This window comes from Leopardus geoffroyi, chromosome B2 (assembly GCF_018350155.1).
Source record: "Leopardus geoffroyi isolate Oge1 chromosome B2, O.geoffroyi_Oge1_pat1.0, whole genome shotgun sequence".
Taxonomy (NCBI): domain Eukaryota; kingdom Metazoa; phylum Chordata; class Mammalia; order Carnivora; family Felidae; genus Leopardus; species Leopardus geoffroyi.
The window spans coordinates 3,917,671-3,942,446 of record NC_059332.1 but is presented as its reverse complement, the minus strand read 5'-3'; the positions used below and the strand labels follow the sequence as shown (position 1 = coordinate 3,942,446).

General features: G+C 46.8%; 5 protein-coding genes across 5 annotated transcripts; 1 reads left to right on the top strand and 4 right to left on the bottom strand.

Annotated features, from left to right (window-relative positions):
- Positions 1–6,236: 6,236 nt before the first annotated feature.
- H1-1 (H1.1 linker histone, cluster member) lies at positions 6,237–9,481 on the bottom strand. Its single transcript, XM_045500538.1, has one exon. It carries the CDS (start codon positions 6,932–6,934, stop codon positions 6,293–6,295), a length of 642 nt encoding a protein of 213 aa, XP_045356494.1. The 5' UTR covers positions 6,935–9,481; the 3' UTR covers positions 6,237–6,292.
- Positions 9,362–11,516, top strand: LOC123609517 (histone H3.1-like). Its single transcript, XM_045500602.1, has 2 exons — positions 9,362–9,711; positions 10,522–11,516. The coding sequence occupies exons 1-2, from the start codon at positions 9,385–9,387 to the stop codon at positions 10,849–10,851; spliced, it is 657 nt and encodes a 218-aa protein (XP_045356558.1). The 5' UTR covers positions 9,362–9,384; the 3' UTR covers positions 10,852–11,516.
- Positions 11,517–17,227: 5,711 nt separating this feature from the next.
- LOC123609509 (histone H4) lies at positions 17,228–17,623 on the bottom strand. The gene has a single exon (XM_045500589.1). The coding sequence runs from the start codon at positions 17,587–17,589 to the stop codon at positions 17,278–17,280; it is 312 nt and encodes a 103-aa protein (XP_045356545.1). The 5' UTR covers positions 17,590–17,623; the 3' UTR covers positions 17,228–17,277.
- A 4,426-nt stretch (positions 17,624–22,049) lies between these two features.
- LOC123609467 (histone H3.1) lies at positions 22,050–23,303 on the bottom strand. The gene has a single exon (XM_045500542.1). The coding sequence runs from the start codon at positions 22,512–22,514 to the stop codon at positions 22,104–22,106; it is 411 nt and encodes a 136-aa protein (XP_045356498.1). The 5' UTR covers positions 22,515–23,303; the 3' UTR covers positions 22,050–22,103.
- Positions 23,304–23,407: 104 nt separating this feature from the next.
- On the bottom strand, positions 23,408–23,975 carry LOC123609470 (histone H2A type 1-B). Its single transcript, XM_045500545.1, has one exon. It carries the CDS (start codon positions 23,886–23,888, stop codon positions 23,496–23,498), a length of 393 nt encoding a protein of 130 aa, XP_045356501.1. The 5' UTR covers positions 23,889–23,975; the 3' UTR covers positions 23,408–23,495.
- Positions 23,976–24,776: the final 801 nt, after the last annotated feature.

Below are 24,776 nucleotides of genomic sequence, written 5' to 3'. Positions count from 1 at the left end.
TGGTACTTGCCAAGGGCCTCAGAACTCAGGCCTCCGCCCAGTCCGTCACTTGGGCAGCGGCATTTGAACGTCGCTTGCTAAGTAATCTCATGAACTCAGAATTTCTGACTAAACTCACAACTAAGAGCTGGTTCTTCGAAATAATTCATAAAATGGATAACCCCCAGTGAGATTTATCAAAAAGAAAAGAGAAAGGACCCAAATAAAACCACAAAGGAAAGGGGAGAGATCACAACCAACACCTGAGAAATACAATTATAAGAGAATATTATGAAAAATTATATGCCAACAAACTGGGCCATGGAAGAAATGAACAAATTCCTAGAAACTCACAAACTACCAAAAGTGAAACAGGAAGAAATAGAAAATTTGAACAGACCCATAACCAGGAAAGAAACTGAACCAGTAATCAAAAATCTCCCAACAAATGAGAATCCTGGGCCAGATGGCTTCCCAGGGGATTTGTATCAGCCATTTAAAGAAGAGTTAATACCTATTCTCAAATTGTTCCAAAGAATAGAAATGGAAGGAAAACTTCCAAACTCATTTTACGAAGCCAGCATTACCTTGATTCCCAAATCAGACAAAAACCCTGCTACAGATTACAGGCCAATATCATGGATGCAAAAATTCTCACCAAGATACGAGCAAATTGAATCCAACAGTACATTGAAAGAATTATTCATCATGATCAACTGGGATTTTTATTCCTGGGCTTACCAGGCTGCTTCAATATTTGCTAATCAATCAACGTGATACACCAAATTAACAAAAGAAAGGATAAGAACCATAAGGTCTTGTTAATAGATGCAGAGAAAGCATTTGACAAAATACAGCATCCATTCTTAATAAAAATCCTCAACAAAGTAGGGACAGAGAGAACATTCCTCAACATCATCAAAAGCCATATAGGAAAGACCCACAGATGATATCATCCTCAGTGGGGAAAAACTAAGAGTCTTTACCCTACAATTAGGAACAAGACAAGGATGTCCACTCTCACCATTACTATTTAACATTGTACTGGAAGTCTTAGCCTCAGAAACTGGACGACAAGAAGAAATAAAACACATCCAAATCAGCAAGGAAGAAGCCAAACCTTCACAATTTGCAGATGACATGGTATTCTATGTGGAACACCTGAAAGATTGTACCCAAAAATTGCTAGAATACATGAAGTCAGCAAAGTTGCAGGATATAAAATCAGCATACAGAGATCGGTTGCATTTCTATACACCAATAACACAGCAGCAGAAAAAGAAATCAAGAAGTTGATCTCATTTGCAATTGCCCCCAACACAACCAGATACCTAAGAATAAACCTAACCAAAGAGGTAAAAGATCTGTACTCTGAAAACTATAGAACATTTATGAAAGAGACTGAAGACACAAAGACATGGAAAAGCATTCCATGCTCATGGATTGGAACAACAAATATTGTTAAAATAGCTATACCACCCAAAGCAATCTACACATGTAATGCGATCCCCATCAAAATACCACCAGCATTTTTCACAGACAGAGCTATAACAAATAATCCTAAAATTTGTATGGAATCCCAAAAGATCTCAAATAGCCAAAGCAATCCTGGGGGGGGGGGAAAAAATTGGAGGCATCAGGATTCCGGATTTCAAGCTCGATTATAAAGCCACAGTCATCCAGACAGTATGGTGCTGGCACAGAGACAGACACGGGGATCAATGGAACAGAATACAAAGCCCAGAAACGGACCCACGACCACATGGCCAAGTCCCCTTCGCCAAAGCAGGAAAGAAGATCCATCAGAAAAAAAGTCTCTTCAACAAATGGTGGTGGGAAAACTGAACAGCAAAACATGCAGAAGACTGAAACTAGACCACTTTCTTACACCACACACAAAAATATATTCAAAATGGATAAAAGATCTAAATGTAAGACAGGAAGCCATGAAACTCCTCGAGGAGAATAAGGCAGCAACCTCTTTGACCTTGGCTGGAGCCATTGTACACATCGCCAGAGGCGAGGGCAACATCAAGATAAAAAAGCTTCCACGGGCGCCTGGGTGGCCCAAGTTGGTTAGACATCCGCTCTGGATTTCGGCTCAGGTCATGATCTCACAGTTCGTGGGTTTGAACCCTGCGTCGGGCTCTCCGCTGACCGTGTGGAACCAGCTTGGGATTCTCTCTCTCCCTGTCTCTCTCTGCGCTTTGCCCCACTTGTGCTTGTATTTGCTCTCAAATAAACAAACTTAAAAAAAAAAAAAAAAAGATAAAAAGCTTCCGCACAGCAAAGGAAACAATCAACAAAACTAAAAGGCAGCCTACAGAACGGGACAAAGATATTTGCAGATGACATATCTGATAAAGGGTTAGTATCCAAAATCTATAAAGGACGTAGCAGACTCAACACCCAAAAAACAAATAATCCAGTGAAGAAATGGGCAGAAGACACAAACAGACACTTCTCCAAAGAAGACATCCAGATGGCCAACAGACACATGAAAAGATGCTCAACATCACTCATCATCAGGGACATACAAAGCAAAACCACACTGAGATACCACCTCGCACCAGTCAGAGGGGCTAAAATTAAGAACTCGGGAAACAACAGATGTTGGCAAGGATGTAGAGAAAGGAGAACACTTTTGTACTGGTGGTGGGAATGCACACTGGCGCAGCTGCTCTGGAGAACAGTATGGAGGTTCTTCAACAAGTTAAAACTAGAACCACCTGACAATCCAGCAATTGCCTTACTAGGTATTTATCCAAAGGATACAAAAATACAGATTGGGAGGGGTACCTGCACCCTGGTGTTTATAGCAGCATTATCAACAATAGCCAAACTATGGAGAGAGCCCAAATGCCCACTGACTGACGGATAAAGAAGATGTGGCCTATAAGTACAAAGGAATATTGCTTAGCCATCAGAAAGAAGTCTTGCCTTTTGCAATGAGCTAGAGTGGATTAGCTAACCGAAATAAGTCAGGGAGAGACAAATACCATATGATTTCTCATATATGTGGAATTTTAAAAACAAAACAGATGAACATATCAGAGGGGGCAACAAAAGAGAGAGGGGGAAACAAACTATAAGAGACTCAAAGATCGAAAACAAACAGGTTAATGGAGGGAGGAGGGTAGGGGCTGGGCTAGATGGGTGATGGGTATTAAGGAGGGAACCTGTAGCATGAGCACTGGGTGTTGTATGGAAGCGATGAATCAATGAATTCTACTCCTGAAAACTATATTGCAATGTATGTTAAGTAGAATTTCAATAAAAATTTGAAGAGAGAAAATATATATTTATACTTATATACATTTCTATATATTAACATCTGAAAGCTATCGAAAAGTTTTCTTAAAAGAGTAGAAGGGTTGAAGGTATCATTTAAATATAATGGAGATACCAAAAATTAACGAATATTATCTGAAAGGACAAACAGCAGCTTAATTAAAACCAAGAATTAAAAAGTGATGTCTGCTAAATTAGTTAACTTTACTTTGGAAATCCTCAGCAAATGCAGTACAAAAAAGGAAATACAACGCTTGGTATTGACATTGAGAAAAAAAAAAAACGGTAAGATTATTTTGCAGAGGACTAGGAAAAACTCAAGGAGCCCTACTTTAAAGAGTAAAGAGAAATAGAATTATAGAAATTGGTAAATTCATTGGCCACAACATATCAAAACATTTCTTCCTTCCTAGCAGTAAGACCTAAAAAGCCTTCCATTCGCAACAGAAACAAGCATACAAATCGGGAATAAAGGTATAGGACTTATATGGAGATCAATAAAAAGTTAGAATACATAAATAGATCCCATTATTTAATACTTGAATAACAAGGACATATTTCAGTTTTGTGGTAGAAATGGACAGATTACTTAATAAATGGTGTTAGGACAACTGATCATTATCTGGAAGAATGTCAACTCAATTCTATCTTGAACAACATAAAATTCTAGATGGATTAGAGACTAAATATTTTTTAAGAAAGAAAAATTCTTTGAAGAAAACCTAGGCTGCTGAATGAATAATGGTGGGGTAGGGTTCAGTCTCTTAACCAAACTGGAAATCTAGAAGCTACAAAAGAAAAAGATACGCTTCTAACTAAAACATTTAATATTCCAGATTTTATAAAATCTATAAAATTCTCTAAAAGATCTCCTTTTATAGAATACATACAAATGGAAAACACATCATAAACAAAATATGGGAAACAATGCCAGAATTAGAAAACTATCTGCAACACAGGTGATAAGAAGGTTCCTGTCTCTCCTATATAAAAAAACAGAATTGGGCAAGAGACACAAACTGCCGGATGAAAAAAAGTGAGCAAAGGGACAAGTAGACATTCTCTGAAAAGCGTATTCAAGTGACTAATAAACCTAAAGGAAGGAAGCACTAGTGACTATAATAATGCAAATAAAAGGACAATGTGAAATAATTTTATACCCGTTAGACTGGCAGAAATTGTGACCACACCTTGACAGCTGGAATGGATGAGGGGAGCTATTTTCAGGATAGGTCAGCACCAACCCAGACATCAAATACACTCTAATCTAGCAATTTCGGTGTTGGAACTCTGTTGCACCAGGGTCAGTAGTGGTAAATGGAAAGCGTGTCAAAGCTTATCAATAGGAAACGGGTGAATAGTTCATGTTACGTGAAGGACCTTTAAAAAAAAGGTTTGACTAAAGGGGATTTTTTGAGAAGTTTTGGTAAAAAAGTTGCAACGTATATAATAACACCGTTTTGTAAATAACCCTGGCGAAGACCAAAATGAACAGTCATGCCTGTGGAGGACGGGTGCTTGTAAAAGAGTTCAAAGAAAGCACAAACCGGGGCGCCTGGGTGGCGCAGTCGGTTAAGCGTCCGACTTCAGCCAGGTCACGATCTCGCGGTCCGTGAGTTCGAGCCCCGCGTCAGGCTCTGGGCTGATGGCTCAGAGCCTGGAGCCTGTTTCCGATTCTGTGTCTCCCTCTCTCTCTGCCCCTCCCCCGTTCATGCTCCATGCTCTGTCTCTCTCTGTCCCAAAAATAAATAAACGTTGAAAAAAAAAAATTAAAAAAAAAAAAAAGCACAAACCAATTTGAGGGAGGAGTGCGCGCCTGTTTGGCCAACTACGGGATAGTGGGAGCCCAGCAGGCCAGTGCAAAAAGGAAAAAGATCATCTGAAAAATAGAAGAATTCGTATGGGCACGCGTAAAAAGAAGTCTTTACGGAGCTGTGCTAAGTAGTAACCCTGGCTCATACTGTTTTCTCCTCGGATGTGAAAGGCGGGATTAACATCTGAATCCCAGAATTAACTTAGAAAAACCTTTACAAAGGGGCAATTCTGCGAAAGTGTTCACTACTTACTATGGTATATAGCACCGCTAGGATGGACAACCCTGCGCGCAGGGAAACACCACGTAGTTAGGCTACAGAGTGGCTTTTCCAAAATCCAGCCAGGGCAGCTTCGTTTCCTAGATACAGACAAGCACGATGAGGGCTTTGGGGCTTATGCCTCTCAAATTCCATTGCAGCCAAGCCCCTTGGTCGTGACCTCGGCCAGAAACTCGCCCGCAGCTCGCCCCACGCTCCAGCGCCCGCAAGACCGACCTGCGCTTCCAGAGCTCGGGCGTCTCGGCGCCGCGGGAGGCGTGCAAGGCCTACCTGGCGGGGCTCCTAGGGCTCCTCGAGGACACCGGCCTGCGCGCCATCCACGCCAGGGCGTCTCCGTCCTGCCCGGTCCTGCCGGAGGACGTCCAGCTGGCGTGCCGCGGGTGCGGAGGGCGTGGCCAAGCCCTAGGTTGCACCGGTTGCCCGGAAAGGCCTTCTCCAGGGAACCAATTTTGGAAAAGGCCGCTTTCGCACTATTGTCCACACCACGTCCCTGCTTTGAACTCAGCCAGGAAAACCGAGTAGTCGTGGCACACGCTTCCAACCCGGACCACGGCGGGGATAGTTCACGTGGATGACGGACTAGCTTGGGGTGTGGAATTTCGTGGCAGGGACCCACGTACTTCTGGTACTGCGCGGGAACCTCGGGTAAAACGAAGTACTAGGGAAGGGGCTCTCACACAAACCGCCCCACTTGAAGCCCCTTCAAGCCCCAGAACCCTAGTCTCAAGTACAAGGGCCTAGCTCCCCATAGCGAGAACTCCACTGTAAGGGACTGAGCGCGGGGCAGAAGTTGGCGGAGACCCTGGCAAGAAGGCAGAAATTCCGCGTGGAAGCCCAAGGACACACGTACTAAAGCTCTTTCCCCGGAGTAGGTTGGTGGCTCTTAAAAGAGCCGTTGGGTTATTGGAAGAAGCTTCCAACTGGAACCTTTACTTCTTCTTGGGCGCTTTTTTGGGCTTGGCAGCGGTCTTTGGCTTGGTCACCTTCGCCTTGGCCGCTTTGGGCTTCACAGCCTTGGCTTTGGCAGGGCTCTTGGCTACTTTCTTAGGCTTCACGACCTTGGGCTTCTTGGGACTCTTGGAGGGCTTCTTGGTTACAGCAGGCTTCTTGGCCTTTTTCGGGGTCTTGACGGCTTTTTTAACAGCCGCCGTGACCTTTTTGGGCTTCTTAGAGGCGCCCGTCACCTTGGCTTTCGCCACCTTTGTGGGGTTGGCCTTGGCCTCCGCAGGGGAGGCCTTCTTGTTGAGCTTGAAGGAGCCCGAGGCGCCGGTGCCCTTGGTCTGCACCAGGGTGCCCTTGCTCACCAGGCTCTTGAGGCCCAGCTTGATGCGGCTGTTGTTCTTCTCCACGTCGTAGCCGGCGGCCGCCAGCGCCTTCTTGAGCGCGGCCAGGGACACGCCGCTGCGCTCCTTGGAGGAGGACACGGCTTGCACGATCAGCTCGGACACAGAAGGGCCCGCGGGCTTCTTCTTGGCGGCGGCGGCTTTCGCGGGTCGCTTGGCTTTCTTGCCCGGCGCGGGCTTCTCGGGGGGAGTGGAGGCGGCCGGCGCGGGCGGCGCGGTCTCGGACATGCTGCGAGGGAGGCGGGCAGAGCCAACTGCAGGGACCTGACGGGACAGGAAGACGCCGGGGACGGCGGCGCCGCGTATTTATAGGGCGGGGCCGCGCTGTGATTGGTGCTCGCCCCGCTCGCCTCTCGCCTCGGAGCGCCGCCTCTCCGCCGGGTCCCTCTAGCCAGCCGCGCGCGCGGGCGCGCGCGGGCCCCCGGCCGCCACCCCGGCCGCTTCGGGCACGGAAACTCGGGGCGGGGAGGGGCCGGGCTCTGCGGCCCCCGGACCTCAGCGCGGACCGCAAAACCGGCCTCATCTCGGGGGGCGGAGGGAGAGCTGTTTGTAAACGGGGCCCTCAAACAGGAATCCGAGGAGCTTCAGCTGGGTGTTGTCAGGGGCGCCTGTTTCTAATTAGTAACCGTGAAAGGTGGCGTCTTGAGTGGCGGGAGGGAGAGAGGAAAGCGGGGTGTGCTTGGGTTGGGGGTGTGTGTGTGTGGATGGGTGGAGGCCTCGTCTTGCAGGTTCGGGACCAGCTCTCATCAGTGCCGTGGCCTTGCCGGCAACGCCGAAGACTGATAGGCCTGCACCCGGCCTTTTGTGAATTTCGGTCAGAGGAGTGTCGTGGGAAACACCAGAACTCACGCGGCAGTTAACACGCAAGCTGCACGTGCAGAAAACAATATACAAGTGTGATTGCAACTTATTTTTACAATCCAATGCGCTGCACGAATTCCCGATGCCTTTTCATCCTTCCCACGTAACCCCAACCAGCGGCTGTTCCCCTTTACCTATCACCTGTTCCCTGTCAGTATGTCGCATTCACCAAAGACTTCTGAAGCTCAAAACCAGGCAAGGGAGGGGCATCAAACAAGCGCCGGGAGGACTGTGGGGGCTTAGGGTTCCTTGTGTGAAAGCGAGAGGACACAACTGCTTAGAGCGATCTTCCTTTCGCTTCCTTGTGGCTGTAAGGAGCATTGAAAAGTATCAACACCGCTAAAGCGATTTCACATCGTGGAGAAACATGAAAGAACAAAATGCCTCTCACGAGAGGCTCTGGGCAGTCGCCTGGCGGCCGGGAGAAGACAGTGGCGTCTCATTCCCGCGCTGCGCGGCAGAGGTTCTCAAACAAGTCCGCGCGGGCCTGGGTAACCCGAGCCTCCCTGCTTCCCGCCAACCACAGAGGGGCTGGTTGCCAGTTTACCGCCAATAATGTGATGTTCCCACGTCCATCTTCCCTACCGTTCTCAACCGTTTCCCATTTTCCAGGGTGCAGGTTTTCAAAACGCAACACGTAATTTCTAACAATTTGGAAGGGAACGATCTGAAGCTAAGCCTTTGAAGGATAGTCGATGACACTAACAGGTACACAACCTTTCTCCAAGAACGGAAGGTTTCGTAAGTGAAACAGTTTTTGAAAATCAAGCTTTTCTTAGTATAATAAGTGAGGAATCTAATTAAACGCAGGTGTTTAAAAGAAAATGCTGGAGTCAGGAATTTAAGCAAAGGTTCCCGACTCCTGTGTAGCCATTGGATTCAAATAAAATAGCGAATTTTCCACCCAAATGAAGATGCTAGATTTCTTTTCTTAATGGCTGATCAGTATAAAAGACTCAACCAATCAAACGGTAGAATCTGGTATGCCTACTCTTAGTACAAATCTGTCACATCTGATGCTTTTAAGCTTGGAAGAATTTTAAAAACTGTAAGGTTAGGCCTTGGCAGTGGTAAATTTGTCCTTGTGGCTCTGATTTCCACTTGATGGGAACGAGGACACGCCTCCTCCTCAAGGCTCAGAGGTCGGTACTGGAGAGTTTAGTCACTGCTATTTTACACCTGGCAAAATGCACTCGAGGCTTTAGAAGATATAAGGTATACGAGACACATAAGAATGCTCCACGTTTAGAAGTCAGCTTTAACATTTAACAAATAGATTCCTGATTACAGGAAAATTTCTGTAAACGCTAGCGTAATTTGATTATGGTTGAAATTGTCTTGTCGGATTCAAAGGAGTTCCTCAACTTAAGCATTACAAAAGAATCACATTTTTGAAAAAGATTTCAGAAATTTGTAACCTGATATCGGGTTATTGAGCAGGGACTATAAACAGTACGTTATTGCGGACAGTATTTCTCAATTTTTCCTCCCGAAGGACAAAAGAAATATAGACCTTTGAAGCAATACCAATGAAGTCCATGTCTAGTGTTTTGAAAGGTAAGGTTCAAAAGCATTGCATTCAGACTGTGAAAGTCGGAAGTGGAAGAAACAAAACCTTGGAAAGAGCTGAGGATAACGTGATAGCCAATGAAACTGCGCAGTTGTTGGAAAATTCAGAGATAGACCAATCAGAGCCTGTAGACTTGTAGTTAAGCATTTCTCTCATCCAATCACTACACCCTACGTACTATAAATACCGGCAAGTCTGCCCGGCATGTTTGTGCTGGCGTGGTATGTCTTTGTAGGTCGCTTTTGGCATGGCTCGTACGAAGCAGACAGCGCGCAAGTCTACGGGCGGCAAGGCCCCGCGCAAACAGCTGGCCACCAAGGCGGCCCGCAAGAGCGCACCGGCCACCGGCGGCGTCAAGAAGCCGCACCGCTACCGGCCCGGCACGGTGGCCCTGCGCGAGATCCGCCGCTACCAGAAGTCCACCGAGCTGCTGATCCGCAAGCTGCCGTTCCAGCGGCTGGTGCGCGAGATCGCGCAGGACTTCAAGACCGACCTGCGCTTCCAGAGCTCGGCCGTGATGGCGCTGCAGGAGGCGTGCGAGGCCTACCTGGTGGGGCTCTTCGAGGACACCAACCTGTGCGCCATCCACGCCAAGCGCGTCACCATCATGCCCAAGGACATCCAGCTGGCGCGCCGTATTCGCGGCGAGAGAGCTTAAAGCTGCCGGTTCTTTATTTTGAAACTCAAACCAAAGGCTCTTTTCAGAGCCACCCACGTTTTCAAGTAAAGTAGCTGTAAAAATCTAGCACCACATTTAATAGAACCAGCCCTGCACTTAAAGGTGAAAAGCTAGGGATCGACGATAATTTGACGGGTTACAGCTAAATTTTGTCTAGACATTTACTGTTATTTGCGAACAAAGCTGGCCCTTTAAAAGGTTAGGTCCTAAGCCGGTTGGCGTTTTAAGAGGAACCCTAAAGGATTGGTCTTTGGAGAGGATTAAATATGGCTTACCGTGCATCATTTGTGGAACTGGAACAATATAGTTTTACCAGCTATAACCTGTAAAATAATTTTAAAAGCCTGGTTTTGTCCAAACTACCCAATTTATATTTATTTGATCTTGGTATTTTTGCCATTACTGAAATTTACTGTGAAAGACTGCCTTTTTTAAGAATTCTCTGCCAGATTATTTTTGGAATCAACATGAATTTACTATAAACGCAGTTCTTTAAAACATGTAGCCCGGTTAACACTGGTCAAACTGGGTTCTGACCCACCCCCCTCCCGCCCCTAGTTCCTGGGGCTTGGAGGAGGGGTTAAGGGAGGGGACTGTTGCGTCACATTTCCCGCCTGCGCGCTTTCCATTCTCTGTATCTGCAAGGGGGCGGGGGACGTAGTTATATAAGGATCGGCTCTCCGCTTCTTTGTCACTTACTGTTGGTTTGCTTTCCTGAAAGCCATGTCTGGCCGAGGCAAAGGCGGGAAGGGCCTAGGCAAGGGGGGCGCCAAGCGCCACCGCAAGGTGCTGCGCGACAACATCCAGGGCATCACCAAGCCCGCCATCCGGCGGCTGGCCCGGCGCGGCGGCGTCAAGCGCATCTCCGGCCTCATCTACGAGGAGACCCGCGGGGTGCTCAAGGTGTTCCTGGAGAACGTGATCCGGGACGCCGTCACCTACACGGAGCACGCCAAGCGCAAGACGGTCACGGCCATGGACGTGGTGTACGCCCTCAAGCGCCAGGGCCGCACCCTCTACGGCTTCGGGGGCTAACTTGTCGGGTTTCGCCACCAGAACGTTTCATTTCTCAACCAAAGGCCCTTTTCAGGGCCACCCAACTGTTCAAAAAAAGGGCTGTCCCAAACGAACAGGGCACTTGAGCCTACCAGCTCCGTACTCTACTTAGAATCCGCAATATTGAGACCGAAACCCAGAAGGTTGTGGGATTTTGAAAGGAAAACTTCAGTTCGATAGTCGTATGTGCCAAGGTAACTCCCTTAGCTCAATGGTTTATTTTACCCGCTCCTCTGTTCCCATTCACCGCATACGAGCAGGGGAGTAGTGATATTCCAACTCAAAAGTGAGGGGGGTAACCAAAGCAGAGTAAGGAACTTGACCAGGGATTCCAGGAACAAAGAGGAACATTATCCAATCAGCAAGTCCCATCCATGGTTGTCAACCAATCAGAACTGATGATCTCATGTGCTTCCCCCCAGAGGCGAGCCGGATTGGGGGATGGGAAGGCTGACCAGAGAGGCCAAAGCCCCGCTTTAGGAATTTTAAAAATGTCTTTTTGCGGATTATGAGATGGACCCTGTCTATCAGGCCCTCTATCAGGTCCCAAGAAGAGTACTGAAGTTTTTACCGCTAATAGAGCGATTTGTCTGAAAGAAAGAAAGAAAGAAAGAAAGAAAGAAAGAAAGAAAGAAAGACAAACCTGGAAATGGTGGGCAGGGGAGGAAACCAGATTCAGACTGCCAGAAAACCCAGAGAGCACTGGATTCAGGGGAAAGTAAAATCTGGCTAATGGGGGAAAGTGCCTCATTCACTGTCAGCACAGCCCTCCGCAGTTAGCCATGCTTTCTTTTTTCCTTCCTTCCCAGAGAAATGGAAATTAGGGTGATGGAAATGTACATTAGATAGTGGGGATGGATGTACAATTAAGTAGATATACTAAAATACATTGGATTGATTGTACACTTCAAGTGTGTGTCGGGGGGGGGGGATATGGTATATACACTATATCTCAAAATCTAGAGAGCAGGCGTGAGAGCGTGTGATGACTGCAGCCACCGTGTGTTAGCTTTAGCCAATGTCTCTCCTAGATTTTTAGGTCTCCTTTTCCACCTAGTAATTGTCCTCCAAGATTTCTCCGGGAATGATAAAAGTACCTAGCCTGGCTTCATTTAAATTGACAATGGGGAGGATTCAGAGCTGCGTCCTGGACCGTCAGAGGACCAAAATGGGCATGGTTGGGAGAGTGGTCACTTTATTTCCTTAGCTGGTGTTCCTTCAAGAGATATTTGTTGACCTCATGTGACGTGCCTGATACTGCTGTAGGCAGTGGGCAAATCAGACAGAATTCTCTGTCCTGGATCCGGAGTATATGAGAGAGGTGTGTGGATGCAGATTTTTCCATATGAGGGGAGGTGCGGTGGCTATAACAACAGACATGCCTGGCTTCTGTTACGGTTGGCCTAGCTTATTCGCAGCCTTACAGACAGCACCATACCCATTTGTCACACTCACTGGCCTGGGTGAAAGCCTCTGAGCCTTCCTCCGTCCTAACACTCGTGAAGGCCTTGTTCAGAACAAAGATACTGCTGCTGCTGACCGATTTCCCACTCTGCACCATTCCTCAGATCTAGGTAAGTCAAGGAAGAGTAGAAGGAGAATCCATCGTGGCGGCACTCTGGTGAGCCTAGGGTCTTGTGTAGAAAATTCACGCATGCATTCATTCAACTGATGGGGTACAGGGCATGCTATTCCCTGATACGCCGCCTTGGCATATTAAATATGTTCAACTCAAGGAACTTGAGCGGCAGAAGCAGGAAAATCACCCCGACACCTCCTCACTGCTTGTAACCCCCACTTCTCTCTTTTTCCCTGAAAGCAGAAGATAAATCTCTTCTATGAAAGGTACCCTCCTATACCAGGAGGAAGAGAAACATCCTTATCACTGGAGATGTGGAATTCAGAGTCGAGAAGTCTGTATGAAGAAACCTTGTTACTTCTTTACTCCTAGCCCAAAAGCACTTTCTCTGTTCTTCAGAAACGTATTGTCTAGAAAGATATAAAAGCTTCCTGCTCTGATCACTTCCTTGAATCTCAGATCTTTGTGGGGGCTCCTGTACATCTGTATATAACTAAATTTGTTTTTCTCCTGTTAATATGTCTTTTTTGTTGCAGAGAGGTCCCAGTCAAGAATTTAGAAGAGCAGAAGGAAAAATGTTTTTCCTCTCCCTCCACAACAAACCTGCATACCTGTTAGCTCTCAGCCCTGTTCTAGGACCTAGGGAACATCTCAGGGACAAAACAAAGCCCCTGCTGTCACAGGATTATATTCTAGTTGAGGAAGACAGGACCATAAACAACATAAATATATAGCGATACGGGTGGGGATACATATGCTATTTTAAAGAATGAGCAGAGGGGGTATTCGTTCACCTAGGGTAGTCAGGAAAGTTCTCTTTTCATAAGAGGGTATTTGAGCAGAGGCCTGAATGAAGTCTGCAGCCATGCAGCATGTCACTCTATGTCCAGTGACAGCAGAACATGCCACACAAACTATGCGCCTGACATCGAGATTAAAGGCACCGGGAAAACAAACAGGTGCGAGAAAAGCATTCTGACCTCTGAAAGCAGGAGAGAAAATCCCCATATGGAAGATGTCATCCCTCTACCAGGAGGAAAGTCATGTTTTTGCCACGTTGGATCATCAAAGCTGGGAGAACTCTGTACAAACCTTGTAAACTAACGCTTATCTTCCTAGTTACTTTCCCACAATTAACTGCCCGGCCCCCAGCCCCCTTGCCTTGTCCTGTTTTCACAGTTTACTCTTCTTTGTCCAGCTCGGTACATAAGTGTTCAAGTCCAATTGCTTCTTTGGGTGTTCATTTCCTTAGGAGGGCGCCTTTGTCCTGGAAAACCCATTGGTGTACCTCAATGACTATATATAAAAATATATATGTATTCATGTAAATATAAATGAATTGTATGCTCTTTTCCCATGAACCTGTTTTATGTCAATTAAAAATTTTTTTTTTCAACGTTTATTTTTATTTTTGGGACAGAGAGAGACAGAGCATGAACGGGGGAGGGGCAGAGAGAGAGGGAGACACAGAATCGGAAACAGGCTCCAGGCTCTGAGCCATCAGCCCAGAGCCTGACGCGGAGCTCGAACTCCCGGACCGCGAGATCGTGACCTGGCTGAAGTCGGACGCTTAACCGACTGCGCCACCCAGGCGCCCCTGTTTTATGTCAATTTAATTCTTAGGCCTGCTAAAACCCCCAAGAAAGCAGAGGTAAAATTTTATCTCTCCTACACCAGAAGATACTTCTAGGAAGAAAGAAAAATCAGGGCAAAGGCTCTGAGCCCGGAACATGCTTGCTGCACTCCACAAGCAGCAAAAAGGTCAGTGAGGACAAAGAAATGGGAGAGTGAGTGAGGTGAGAGGGTGGCCGAGGGCCAGATCACGTAAAGCCATCTTAGGTAGCGTGACAAACTCATCCTGTTTGCTTGGGACTTTCCCCAAGGTTGAGTGAGCACTGAAAGCTCCATATCCCAGAAACCCCTCCAACTCAGGCAAGCTGGACTTATTGGCTACTGTGCTTGTGACACAAGACACTGGCTTTTATTATGAAGAAGGAACACCGCTGGAATGTTCTGGGCAGATGGCGGACATGACATCTTTTGAAAGGATCACTCCTTCTGTGTGGCTGAGAAAAAAACTAGCCATCAGAAGTGGAAACAGAAAGACTAGTTAGGACTCATTATATGGTCATCCGGATAAAAGGTGATTGTGGCTTGTCCAGGAGTAGAAGCAGAGGATGTCGGGAAAGGTGCTCTGATTGATTTGGAAGACAGAGCTGACTGGGTTGGATGAAAGTTATGAGAAAGAGCTCAGACAGGACTGCATGTTTTCTGGGCTGAGCCCTCGGAAGAATGGAGTTCCATCTACTGAGGTGGGGAATACTGAAGGAGGAACAGATTTGGGGTTTATGCGTTAAGATACCTAATGTGGACAAGTTTGAGAAGTCCATTAGATAGTCAAGTAGATATATCAGATATACAGGTGGATATGCGACAAGCTTCATTATGAAGCTCGAAGTGGGTGGAAGGAAACTGATAAAATTTTAGAGGTGATAAGGCCACCCTCCTAAAAACAACCAGTGGGATTGAGAGAGAAGCTGACACTCTCACAGCCTTTAAGTGTCACTACAAGCTGGCCGGACACTCAGAGCTAGGCCATGGAGTTCTCCTGTTGAGCAGCAACTATTTCACAGAACACAGAGCAAATCAATAGCGAGACAAAGAACAGAGAAGGGGCCAAGAAATGAGCCAAAATGCACTCCAGGTTGCTTTATCCTTTAGTAGGTCTCCATAGCAGCCCATTTATGACGGACTGTGTGTATCCCCTGCAAATTCGTACGCTGAAATGTTAACCCCCAATATGATGGTATTAAGAGATCGGGCACTTGGGTAGTGATCAGGCCATGGCGGTGGAGCACTCATGAATGCAATTAGTGCCTTTTATATAATAAGAGATCCCAGAAAGCTCTCTGGTCCTTCCGTCTGCCATCTGCAGACACAGTAAGATAGGGCTATGAACCAGGAAATGGGTTCTCACCAGACACCAAATCTTATCTGAATCTTCCAGGACCTTGATCTTGAACTCCCAGCCTCCAGAACTGTGAGAAATCAATATCCGTTGTTAGCCACACAGCCTATGGTATTTTTGTTAGAGCAGCCTGCACTCAGACCACCACTTCAAGGATATCCAATCCCTTCTTTTTTAATTTTTAATGTTTATTTATTTATTTATTTATTTTTTGAGACAGAGAGAGACAGAGCATGAACGGGGTAGGGTCAGAGAGAGAGGGAGAAGTATCCGAAGCAGGCTCCAGGCTCTGAGCTGTCAGAACCGAGCCGAACGCGGGGCTCCAACTCACACACCGTAAGATCATGACCTGAGCCAAAGTTGGACGCTCAACTAACTGAGCCACCCAGGCGCCCCAATCCCTTCTGATGACAATTTATATTTCCACTCATTTACCATCACAACGGACAGTAATAAATGGTGTTGAAAGTCTTGATCTCATTGTCTTACCATTGACAGGCGGGAGTTTCCCAAATTTTTCTCTAAACCAGACCTCTCACTTGGAACTCAAGAATCTTCCAATTGCGCATTCAAGTATCTTCTTGTGTCAGAGAGACATGTTAGCAGAGTAACCAGCCAGCAGAGTTTTAAGCAAATGTCACTATATTTCTTAAGCATTAAATCAATGCCGACTATTCCGTTGTGATTTACCAATTGGAGGACATAACTTCAAAACTTTTTATAACCATGTTTGAAACGTTCATTAAAATAAAACAACCTTACATTTTTAAAAATATTTACTCATTTTTGAGAGACAGAGACAGAGCGCAAGCAGGGGTGGGGCAGAGAGAGGGAGACAGAACCCAAAGCAGGCTGTCAGCACAGAGCCCGACGCGGGGCTCGAACTGAAATCATGACCTGAGCAGAAGTCAGATGCGTTTAACTGAGCCACCCAGGTGCCCCAACCTTAGAATTTATACAGGAGGCAGGAGGGAAATGAACCGGACAAAGGTTAGAAGAGGGAAGGTCCAAGACAGTCACCAGAGCCAGTGACCTGAGGAGGGGGCTTTCTCCCTCAGCCCCTCGAATTTGCGCCCTGTTGGAGACCTCAAGGCTCCCAGTAGCCAGAGACCTGAATAAGAACAGACTCCCTTTAATCTAGTAAATGGCAATTTCCCCAAGCCAAAGGCTTAGCGCAGGCTCGCGGCCTGCGGACGCAAACCTGCAATGCCAAGGCATCTTAAGCTCAAAGACACCATCTGCGGAAGGCTGTGGGCCGACCTCACCCTCACCGGCTCCAACCCCTGAGATAGAGGTGGCGGATGCCAGCGCGGACGGGGAAAGCCTGTGTCGTCCTCTGTCCGGGCATCGCTGGGGGCAATCACACAACGAAGAGCCTTCTCGGGCCATCCCTGGCTTCCAGAGGCGGGAGCACGCTCTGGGAATTAGTACGGATATTCACCGGAGCCTCCCCGGACCAACGCATTCGACAGCGACTGAAGCACGGCCGCCGGCCAGGATGGCCTCTTGGGGGAAAGCGACGAGGGGGAGGCCGACTCCTTCCCCAGAAAGCCGTGGGCCGGGGCCTTCAGACGCCTCCCCATTGGCTTTCCTCGGCCGGCCCCTGCTCCGGATTGGCCCGCGGCCTGCGCCTCGCACTGTGCTGCGAGCTGATTGGTGGAGAGGTAGCAGGGAGAATGGACTGTTGCTCAGTTTATGCGTTAAGACGAAAGCCGAAGCCTTGGCAGGTAGGCCGGATGAGCCTTCCCAACAGGAGCACAACTGGAGAGTGGGGAAGAGGGAGACGGGTACAACTCTTTTGAGAGTAAGTGGGCGGCCCTGAAAAGGACCTTTATAGAGAAAAAGTGGTGACGAAGGCTTAACCCCCGAAGCCGTAGAGGGTGCGGCCCTGGCGCTTGAGCGCGTACACCACGTCCATGGCCGTGACCGTCTTGCGCTTGGCGTGCTCCGTGTAGGTGACGGCGTCCCGGATCACGTTCTCCAGGAACACCTTGAGCACCCCGCGGGTCTCCTCGTAGATGAGGCCGGAGATGCGCTTGACGCCGCCGCGCCGGGCCAGCCGCCGGATGGCGGGCTTGGTGATGCCCTGGATGTTGTCGCGCAGCACCTTACGGTGGCGCTTGGCGCCCCCTTTGCCCAGACCCTTCCCGCCTTTGCCCCGGCCCGACATTGCTGCCTAAGCGCGTCCTGCGAGTAAGTCACAGCGATGGCCCCACTGTCCCAATCGGCGTTATTATAAGCAGTCGTCGGACCTGATTGAGAACTGAACGCGCGGGCGGGTACCGAGGCGCCGCGACCGCACGCCGGGCTCCGCCCCTCTCTGGGCTGAGAGCCAATGGCGGTGTGGGGGAGGGAACGGAGTGAGGAGTTTCAGTTTTAAGCTCTAGATTTTTCTGAAACCGTTGATATTTGTGTCTGAAATTATATGTTCCCGTGAGAATGTTCACAGGGGCTAATTTTTTTTTTTTCTAAGCAAATGCTGTACTTTCTTCTTCAGAAGGGAATGATTGGGAAGGGTACCCTAGGACGCCACCCCAAAATAGGAGTGGGGAGCTCAGACACACCTTCCCCAAACATGCCCCGTGCGTGTGAACGGTATGGTATACGCCGCCCGCACATGGGCCTGTCTGACATAAGGGCTATTTCTGAGCAGTTTAGAGAAACACCAGATGCAGGAGAATCTCTAAAACCAGAGGAGAACTCACACTTTTTTAAGGGGAATTTCACATTTATGAAGGAGATCTCAATCGGTGTCTCCCTCTCTGTGCCAGAAAGAGAAGGACAGCTAGATCAGCACGGAAACTTGTCCATGGAGAAAGCCCGGCCTCGATTCTGCAGAACAACCTTGCCTTGTTTACCATCCTTTTCCTGGGAGCCCATAACCGGCGCCCTGTGCACGCCCCTCCCACATGACATCTTTTGTCTTTAGTGGAAGATGCTATGTAAGGGGTGGCTTGGGCCTTTTCAGGTGTTCTTCTCAGTTTTTCAGGGTCTGTCTTTCCCATATATACCTGAGGTATATATATCATTAAACCTCTGTTTTTCTGTCCTTAATCTGCCTTTTATGGCAGGGTCTAGGCCAAAAACTCAAAAGGGCAGGGGAAGTCATTTTTCCTCTATTACAGCGGTGTGACCTTGTAAAGTTGCCCTTCATTTTCTTTATCTGTTAAGGTGGAGCGATGATAGTACTCAGGGAGCTTTTGTAAAGATTGAAATTACCTAACGTAAGCAGAAGGCTAGAACAGAGATTGGTGCAAAGACATAAATATGGTTGGTTTTTAGTTGGTATTGTTGCTTAAAGAGCCTGTCTGGAGTTAGGATGTTGCCCTGAGCCTTCATTTTCAGGCTTTTACTCGTGACACAATATAGGCAACACAGATATGTATATAATAGCGAAGGTTTTTTTTTTTTGTTTTTGTTTTTTTTTAATCACAACATTTAATAAAGTACAAGACATTGATGGATTCGGGGTTTTTTGGTTTTGTTTTCTTTTCAATTGAAGTATAGTGACTTACAATAGTATACTAGTGTATAACGTAGTGAATTGACAATTATATACATTATGAAATGCTCATCATGATGTGTCGCTATCATACAAAGTTGTTACAATATGATCATATTCCCTACGCTGTGCTTTTCGTCCTTGTGACTTATTTATTGTATAACTGGATGTTTTTCCTTCTTAATCACCTTTACCTTCTTTGCCTCTTACCCTCGCCCCTGAACTACCGATTTGTTCTCTATATTTATCTCTGTTTGCTGTTGTCGTCGATGCTGTTTTATAGACTCCACATGTAAGTGAAGTCATATGGTATTTGTCTTTCTCTGCCTGACTTATTTCATTTAGCCTAATACCCTCTAAGTCCATCCATGTTGTGAATACCAAGATTTCATTCTTTGTATGACTAATGTCCCATTTTATATACAAATGACTTTTGAACAATGCAGGGCTTGGGGGGCTGATTCTTGCACAGTTGAAAATCCAGATATAACTTGTGACCACCCCCTGCCCAAACTACCAATACCATACTGTTGATTAGAAGCCTTACTGATGACATAAAGTCTATTAATATGTATTTGGTATATGTATTATATATTGTATTCTTATTATAAAGTAAACCAGAGAAAAGAAAATGTTATTAAGAAAACATAAGGAAGAGAAAAACCTTTACAGTACTGTGTTGTATTTGTTATAAAACTCTGCAAATAAGTGGACACATGCACTTTGAATTCGTATTGTCAGCTCTATGTAAGACGCCGTCTTTATTCATTCACCTAGTGACAGGCTGTTTTTCTGTTCATACATGACATGTTAAATATGGTTGCCTGAGAATATCCCTAGATGCCCTTTCCAAAGGGGCATTGACAAGTAATGTTCCTTCCTGGCTCTCCGGCAGCCGAATCTGGAGTACAATTCACCTTTCTACACTGACTTCCCACTGTGGTGTTAAATCTCAGACACTCATGGATTAGTAAGTCACTTCTACTGGGATGACTGGAAGGGATACTACTAAATCTTTAACTCTGAAAAATACACCCTGACCTTGGCCTCCTCCTCTCTTCTGAAAGTCTGCATAAAACAAAAGTTCGAGAGCCAGCAGTAGTAGCGGTGAATTTCAGCATGTGGTGTCGTATCACCATGGTGTCTGGGAAAGAAACACCGTGTTTCATGGAGGACCTTCCAACAGCCATTTAAAAAATACAATCTGTATGTTAAACACCCTTTTTTCCCTCCAGCATGACCATAGTCACTCCGCTAATAGAAAGTAATAAATGCTTCATGCAGTGATATTAAAATGTGGGCACAGCTCCCCTTCCAATATATTCAGTAAATTTTCTTTTTTTTCCCCCCACACCTTAGCTCTTACTCCTAACATTTGTGGCCTACATCTGAGATGGGAGTTGATGCACCGACCTAAATCAGGTGGAAAACCATCAACAAAAAACAAGATTCACCTTGAATTGTGTGGTTTGCTTGGATTGCTTTACATTCCTGGATTTTGATAAAACAACTTTGACTTTACAAAATATTTGCAATATTTATGACTGAATTTCCTCCATTCTTTGATTTTAGAATACCCGCTGAAGTTTCATTTCCAAACTGGGCCGAGTCTATTCAATAAAGTCATGCCCAATGAAAAGGACATTTAGAGGGGAAAGTTTGAGTTTTTATTTCAATTTTCAAAGAAATGTTAGAGTATAAGGGAGAATCACACAGAGCTCAGGAAAATTCATAGCATTTCTCCAATGCCACGTGTCCAAAAATCAACTTCTATGATCCCAGTAACTATGATACCCACTAAGGTGGGTAGTGTTATTCCCTATTTTTCTGATGATGGAGAAATCAATTTGTGTCAGACGATACGGTAAGTGGTAACACTGCGATTTGAATGTGGGCAATCTGATATCTAAATGCTGCCCTGTGCTTCCAGTTTCCAGAGTACTCCCGCAGAAAGATTAACAACGTTATGGATTCTAAGATAGTGCTATCCTTATTCACCAGACACTGGGCAGTTTTTCTGTTGAGGAGCTCAAGTAAATGAAGACTTAGAACCAAATCCACATTCCTTGACTGGGAAAGGGATGGGGGAGGGCAGGGGCAGCCAATCTGAGCCACTGTCCCCTGGCCATCTAACCCTCAGACAGCAATGGGCACTTGCACCTTTTTAAAGCTATCCTTTCAGGCCCCGTGCCTTAAACGCCCTTTTTCTAACAGATACATAACATATCGAGGAAAAAGCCAAACAATGTACATAAAAGCCAACACAGCAATAAGAAAAACCAAGATATTTCGACTTCAGCTGGGGCCCAGATGTGGGCTGGGGCAGGGGACAGACCCTGTCTCAAGCCAAGGGCATCACTGAGACCTTTTACATGGATAACAAAGGTCTGTGCCAGACAATTACATGTAGGAGAGCCTGGAAATTTAAATAAAAATACAACGCAATGACACGCGTGTACGTGCGCGCGCGCACACACACACACACACACAAATAGAAACATCCAACATTATTACTTAGAAAAATGCAAATATTTTGTAATGTCAAAGTTGTTTTATCAAAATCCAGGAATGTAAAGCAATCCAAGCAAACCACACAATTCAAGGTGAATCTTGTTTTTTGTTGATGGTTGTCCACCTGATTTAGGTCGATGCATCAACTCCCATCTCAGATGTAGGCCAAAGATATTAGGGGTAAGAGCAAAGGTGTGGGGAAAACTGAAGCGAAACCTTTGGAATTTGGAGCTGACATTCAGTATTCTGTATTGCTCTGAAGTTTGTTGAGTTATGTATAGTGTAAACGCTATGATCTTCGAAGTGTTTCCTGATAGTTGGGGATGTAACCTAAAGCTCAAATTTCTTAGAGGCAAAATTAGGCACTTTCAAAGTGGGCAGTTCACGTACCCGGCTACTGGTTCAAGGTCGTCCCCTTTTCAGTAAAGGCACACAATAATAGTCTAGGAAAGTGGGTTGACAGGATCATATGCAGTCTGTCACATGGTTTTCAAAAACGGACCCTTTCGCCGGGTAAAAGTCCCATTAGAACAACTAGATTTCAAGTAATGCTTACTATGGCCATGGTCCCCTGAACACCATCTAAAGGTTCACAGCCACTTTTGTTGAGCTAATTGGGTGGCTCTGAAAAGAGCCTTTGGGTTTAAGGTCGGCGATCCTTCGTTCAGAACTTAGGCCCTCTCGCCGCGGATGCGGCGCGCCAGCTGGATGTCCTTGGGCATGATGGTGACGCGCTTGGCGTGGATGGCGCACAGGTTGGTGTCCTCGAAGAGCCCCACCAGGTAGGCCTCGCACGCCTCCTGCAGCGCCATCACGGCCGAGCTCTGGAAGCGCAGGTCGGTCTTGAAGTCCTGCGCGATCTCGCGCACCAGCCGCTGGAACGGCAGCTTGCGGATCAGCAGCTCGGTGGACTTCTGGTAGCGGCGGATCTCGCGCAGGGCCACCGTGCCGGGCCGGTAGCGGTGCGGCTTCTTGACGCCGCCGGTGGCCGGCGCGCTCTTGCGGGCCGCCTTGGTGGCCAGCTGCTTGCGCGGGGCCTTGCCGCCCGTCGACTTGCGCGCCGTCTGCTTCGTACGAGCCATCCCCCAAGAAGGCCGAGAGCGTCTTCACCGAAAGCGATGAGAGGCACACAGCCCTCCTTCTTTTATACAGCCGGACCGCCAACCATTGGACCCAAGAGCATTCAAAAGTTCCCGCGCCCTCCTCGGATTGGTCCAGCTCTGTGCGGGGAGCCCGGATTAAGAGTTGCTTTCAGGTTGGTGAATGAATCTTAAGCCCCGCCCTTAAATGTGGTTACTCTGACGTCATTTATTTACCCTTTCGTTCCTATATCCACTGTGAACAAAAATCTTGCACAGAAAGCTGCAGATATTTTAAAGCGTAAAGTAAGGCAATCATGCAAAGCCACATAGGGACTTCCAATGGACGTTTTGTTGTTTTTAGAGAGAAACCATCAAGATATTCTGCAGGTGTTTAGGTAAATACATGGGCTGCCTCTAAAATGACATTCAGAATTTTCTTGGGCGTGGCACAAATATTGTGGAGAGTTAGTAAAATGCTCCTTATTTGCAAGCATGAATTATCAAGGAACTAGGACTTAGCCTCACTGCTTCAGCAAACATGCCTTCACAAACTGGGATTTTAATGGATGTGTTCCATAAAATGAAGAATCTTAAGAATCTAGGGACTTTCACTATTATTTCCTTCTCCAAGCTACTGTCGTTGCGAAAAACTTTCAAACTTCATCTGTGGAATATAGCAATGCCCTTTTCTGCTGGACTAAAAATGCGCCCTACATGGTTAAACACGGTCAATGGGGCTAGCAACGTTTACACTAATTTCCCGTGTTGCTTTAGCCTCAAAACTGTGAAAGCATTTCTGTGGGGGCAAAGCCTTCCAGGTGTAATTGTGACATTTCACCTCCCATGTCTTTAAACGCTAATAGTTCAAAGCACAGCTCTTTCAAAGGAAACTGTGGGTGGCTCTTAAAAGAGCCTTTTTAAGTAGCTAAGCGGACTTTCTCTTGATCAGGAAAAAAGCCTGTGTAAAAAAAAGTCATCAGCTTATTTGCCCTTGGCCTTGTGGTGGCTCTCGGTCTTCTTGGGCAGCAGCACGGCCTGGATGTTGGGCAGGACGCCGCCCTGCGCGATGGTGACGCGGCCCAGCAGCTTGTTGAGCTCCTCGTCGTTGCGGATGGCCAGCTGCAGGTGGCGCGGGATGATGCGCGTCTTCTTGTTGTCGCGGGCCGCGTTGCCCGCCAGCTCCAGGATCTCGGCCGTCAGGTACTCCAGCACGGCCGCCAGGTACACCGGCGCCCCGGCCCCGACCCTTTCGGAGTAGTTGCCCTTGCGAAGCAAGCGGTGGACGCGGCCGACCGGGAACTGCAGCCCGGCCCGCGACGAGCGCGTCTTGGCCTTGGCGCGAGCCTTGCCACCCTGCTTTCCACGTCCAGACATCACCAGAAGAGAAGAAAGCAAACGCCTTCAAAAGAAAACGCAAGCAGTATAGAGCTAGACTGAGAGCAAGGGAAGTATTTATACTAACGGCAGGTATGCTGAATACAAGTCTCCCATTGGCTCTTTTCATGTAACCAATGAAAAAGCAAAATCAGCATCCCTCATTTGCATAAAAGCCCTCCACCTAGCGGGAGGTTTTTGAATACTCCACTGTAATCTGGCGTGAAGAGCTTTTACGTTAGCACTAATAATTGAAACAATTTGATTTTCTGAACAATACGAATTTAAAATCCAATCCGAAGCAGGAATGATTGTCCTCATTGCTCTGTCTTTTGGCTGTTTTTTCCTTTTCCAGGATTGTGACTGTTTCTGGAAAGGAATAAACAGAACAATTTCTAAAATAGTTTACATTTAAAAAGTACATCTGTGCCAGCAGTTGCTTTAAGTCTTTGGACCTCACAAAGTAACAGAAAGAAAGGAAACAATTCTTTGTCAGAGCCCAAGCCTTAACACTGTCTGAACAATGAAAAGTGTCTGAACAATGAAAACTAAAGGCAAGAACTGGCCCATCCTCTACCTGACTCAAGACAGTAGGTCTTTTGTTTAAATCATTATCTTACACATGAGGTCTTATGGGATCACCTTGAAGGTAGGTAGAGTACTGTTTTCATTTTAGAGATTGCAAAACTTAGAGACCCCGATTGTGAGTTTTTTGTGTCTTTGTCTCTACCGGCTCACACTGAGTTAATGAGACGGATGTGGGAACCAGAGGCAAATGGAAAACTAACTGTCCTTTCTGCCTACAGCCTTTGCCATAGGCAGGGTGACATTCCTCTAGGAGCTCAGCTGCCTGGATGATGACACTTTGTTAAGAGCAAAAGGTAATCT

What these genes read in the sequence shown, in the direction of transcription:
- H1-1 (XM_045500538.1), bottom strand. Translation starts at nt 6,934, where the DNA reads ATGTCCGAGACCGCGCCGCCCGCGCCGGCCGCCTCCACTCCCCCCGAG.
- LOC123609517 (XM_045500602.1), top strand. Translation starts at nt 9,385, where the DNA reads ATGGCTCGTACGAAGCAGACAGCGCGCAAGTCTACGGGCGGCAAGGCC. An exon ending in GGCTCTTCGAGGACACCAAC is followed by an intron (nt 9,712 to 10,521) that starts CTGTGCGCCATC and finishes ACTTACTGTTGG; the next exon opens with TTTGCTTTCCTGAAAGCCAT.
- LOC123609509 (XM_045500589.1), bottom strand. Translation starts at nt 17,589, where the DNA reads ATGTCGGGCCGGGGCAAAGGCGGGAAGGGTCTGGGCAAAGGGGGCGCC.
- LOC123609467 (XM_045500542.1), bottom strand. Translation starts at nt 22,514, where the DNA reads ATGGCTCGTACGAAGCAGACGGCGCGCAAGTCGACGGGCGGCAAGGCC.
- LOC123609470 (XM_045500545.1), bottom strand. Translation starts at nt 23,888, where the DNA reads ATGTCTGGACGTGGAAAGCAGGGTGGCAAGGCTCGCGCCAAGGCCAAG.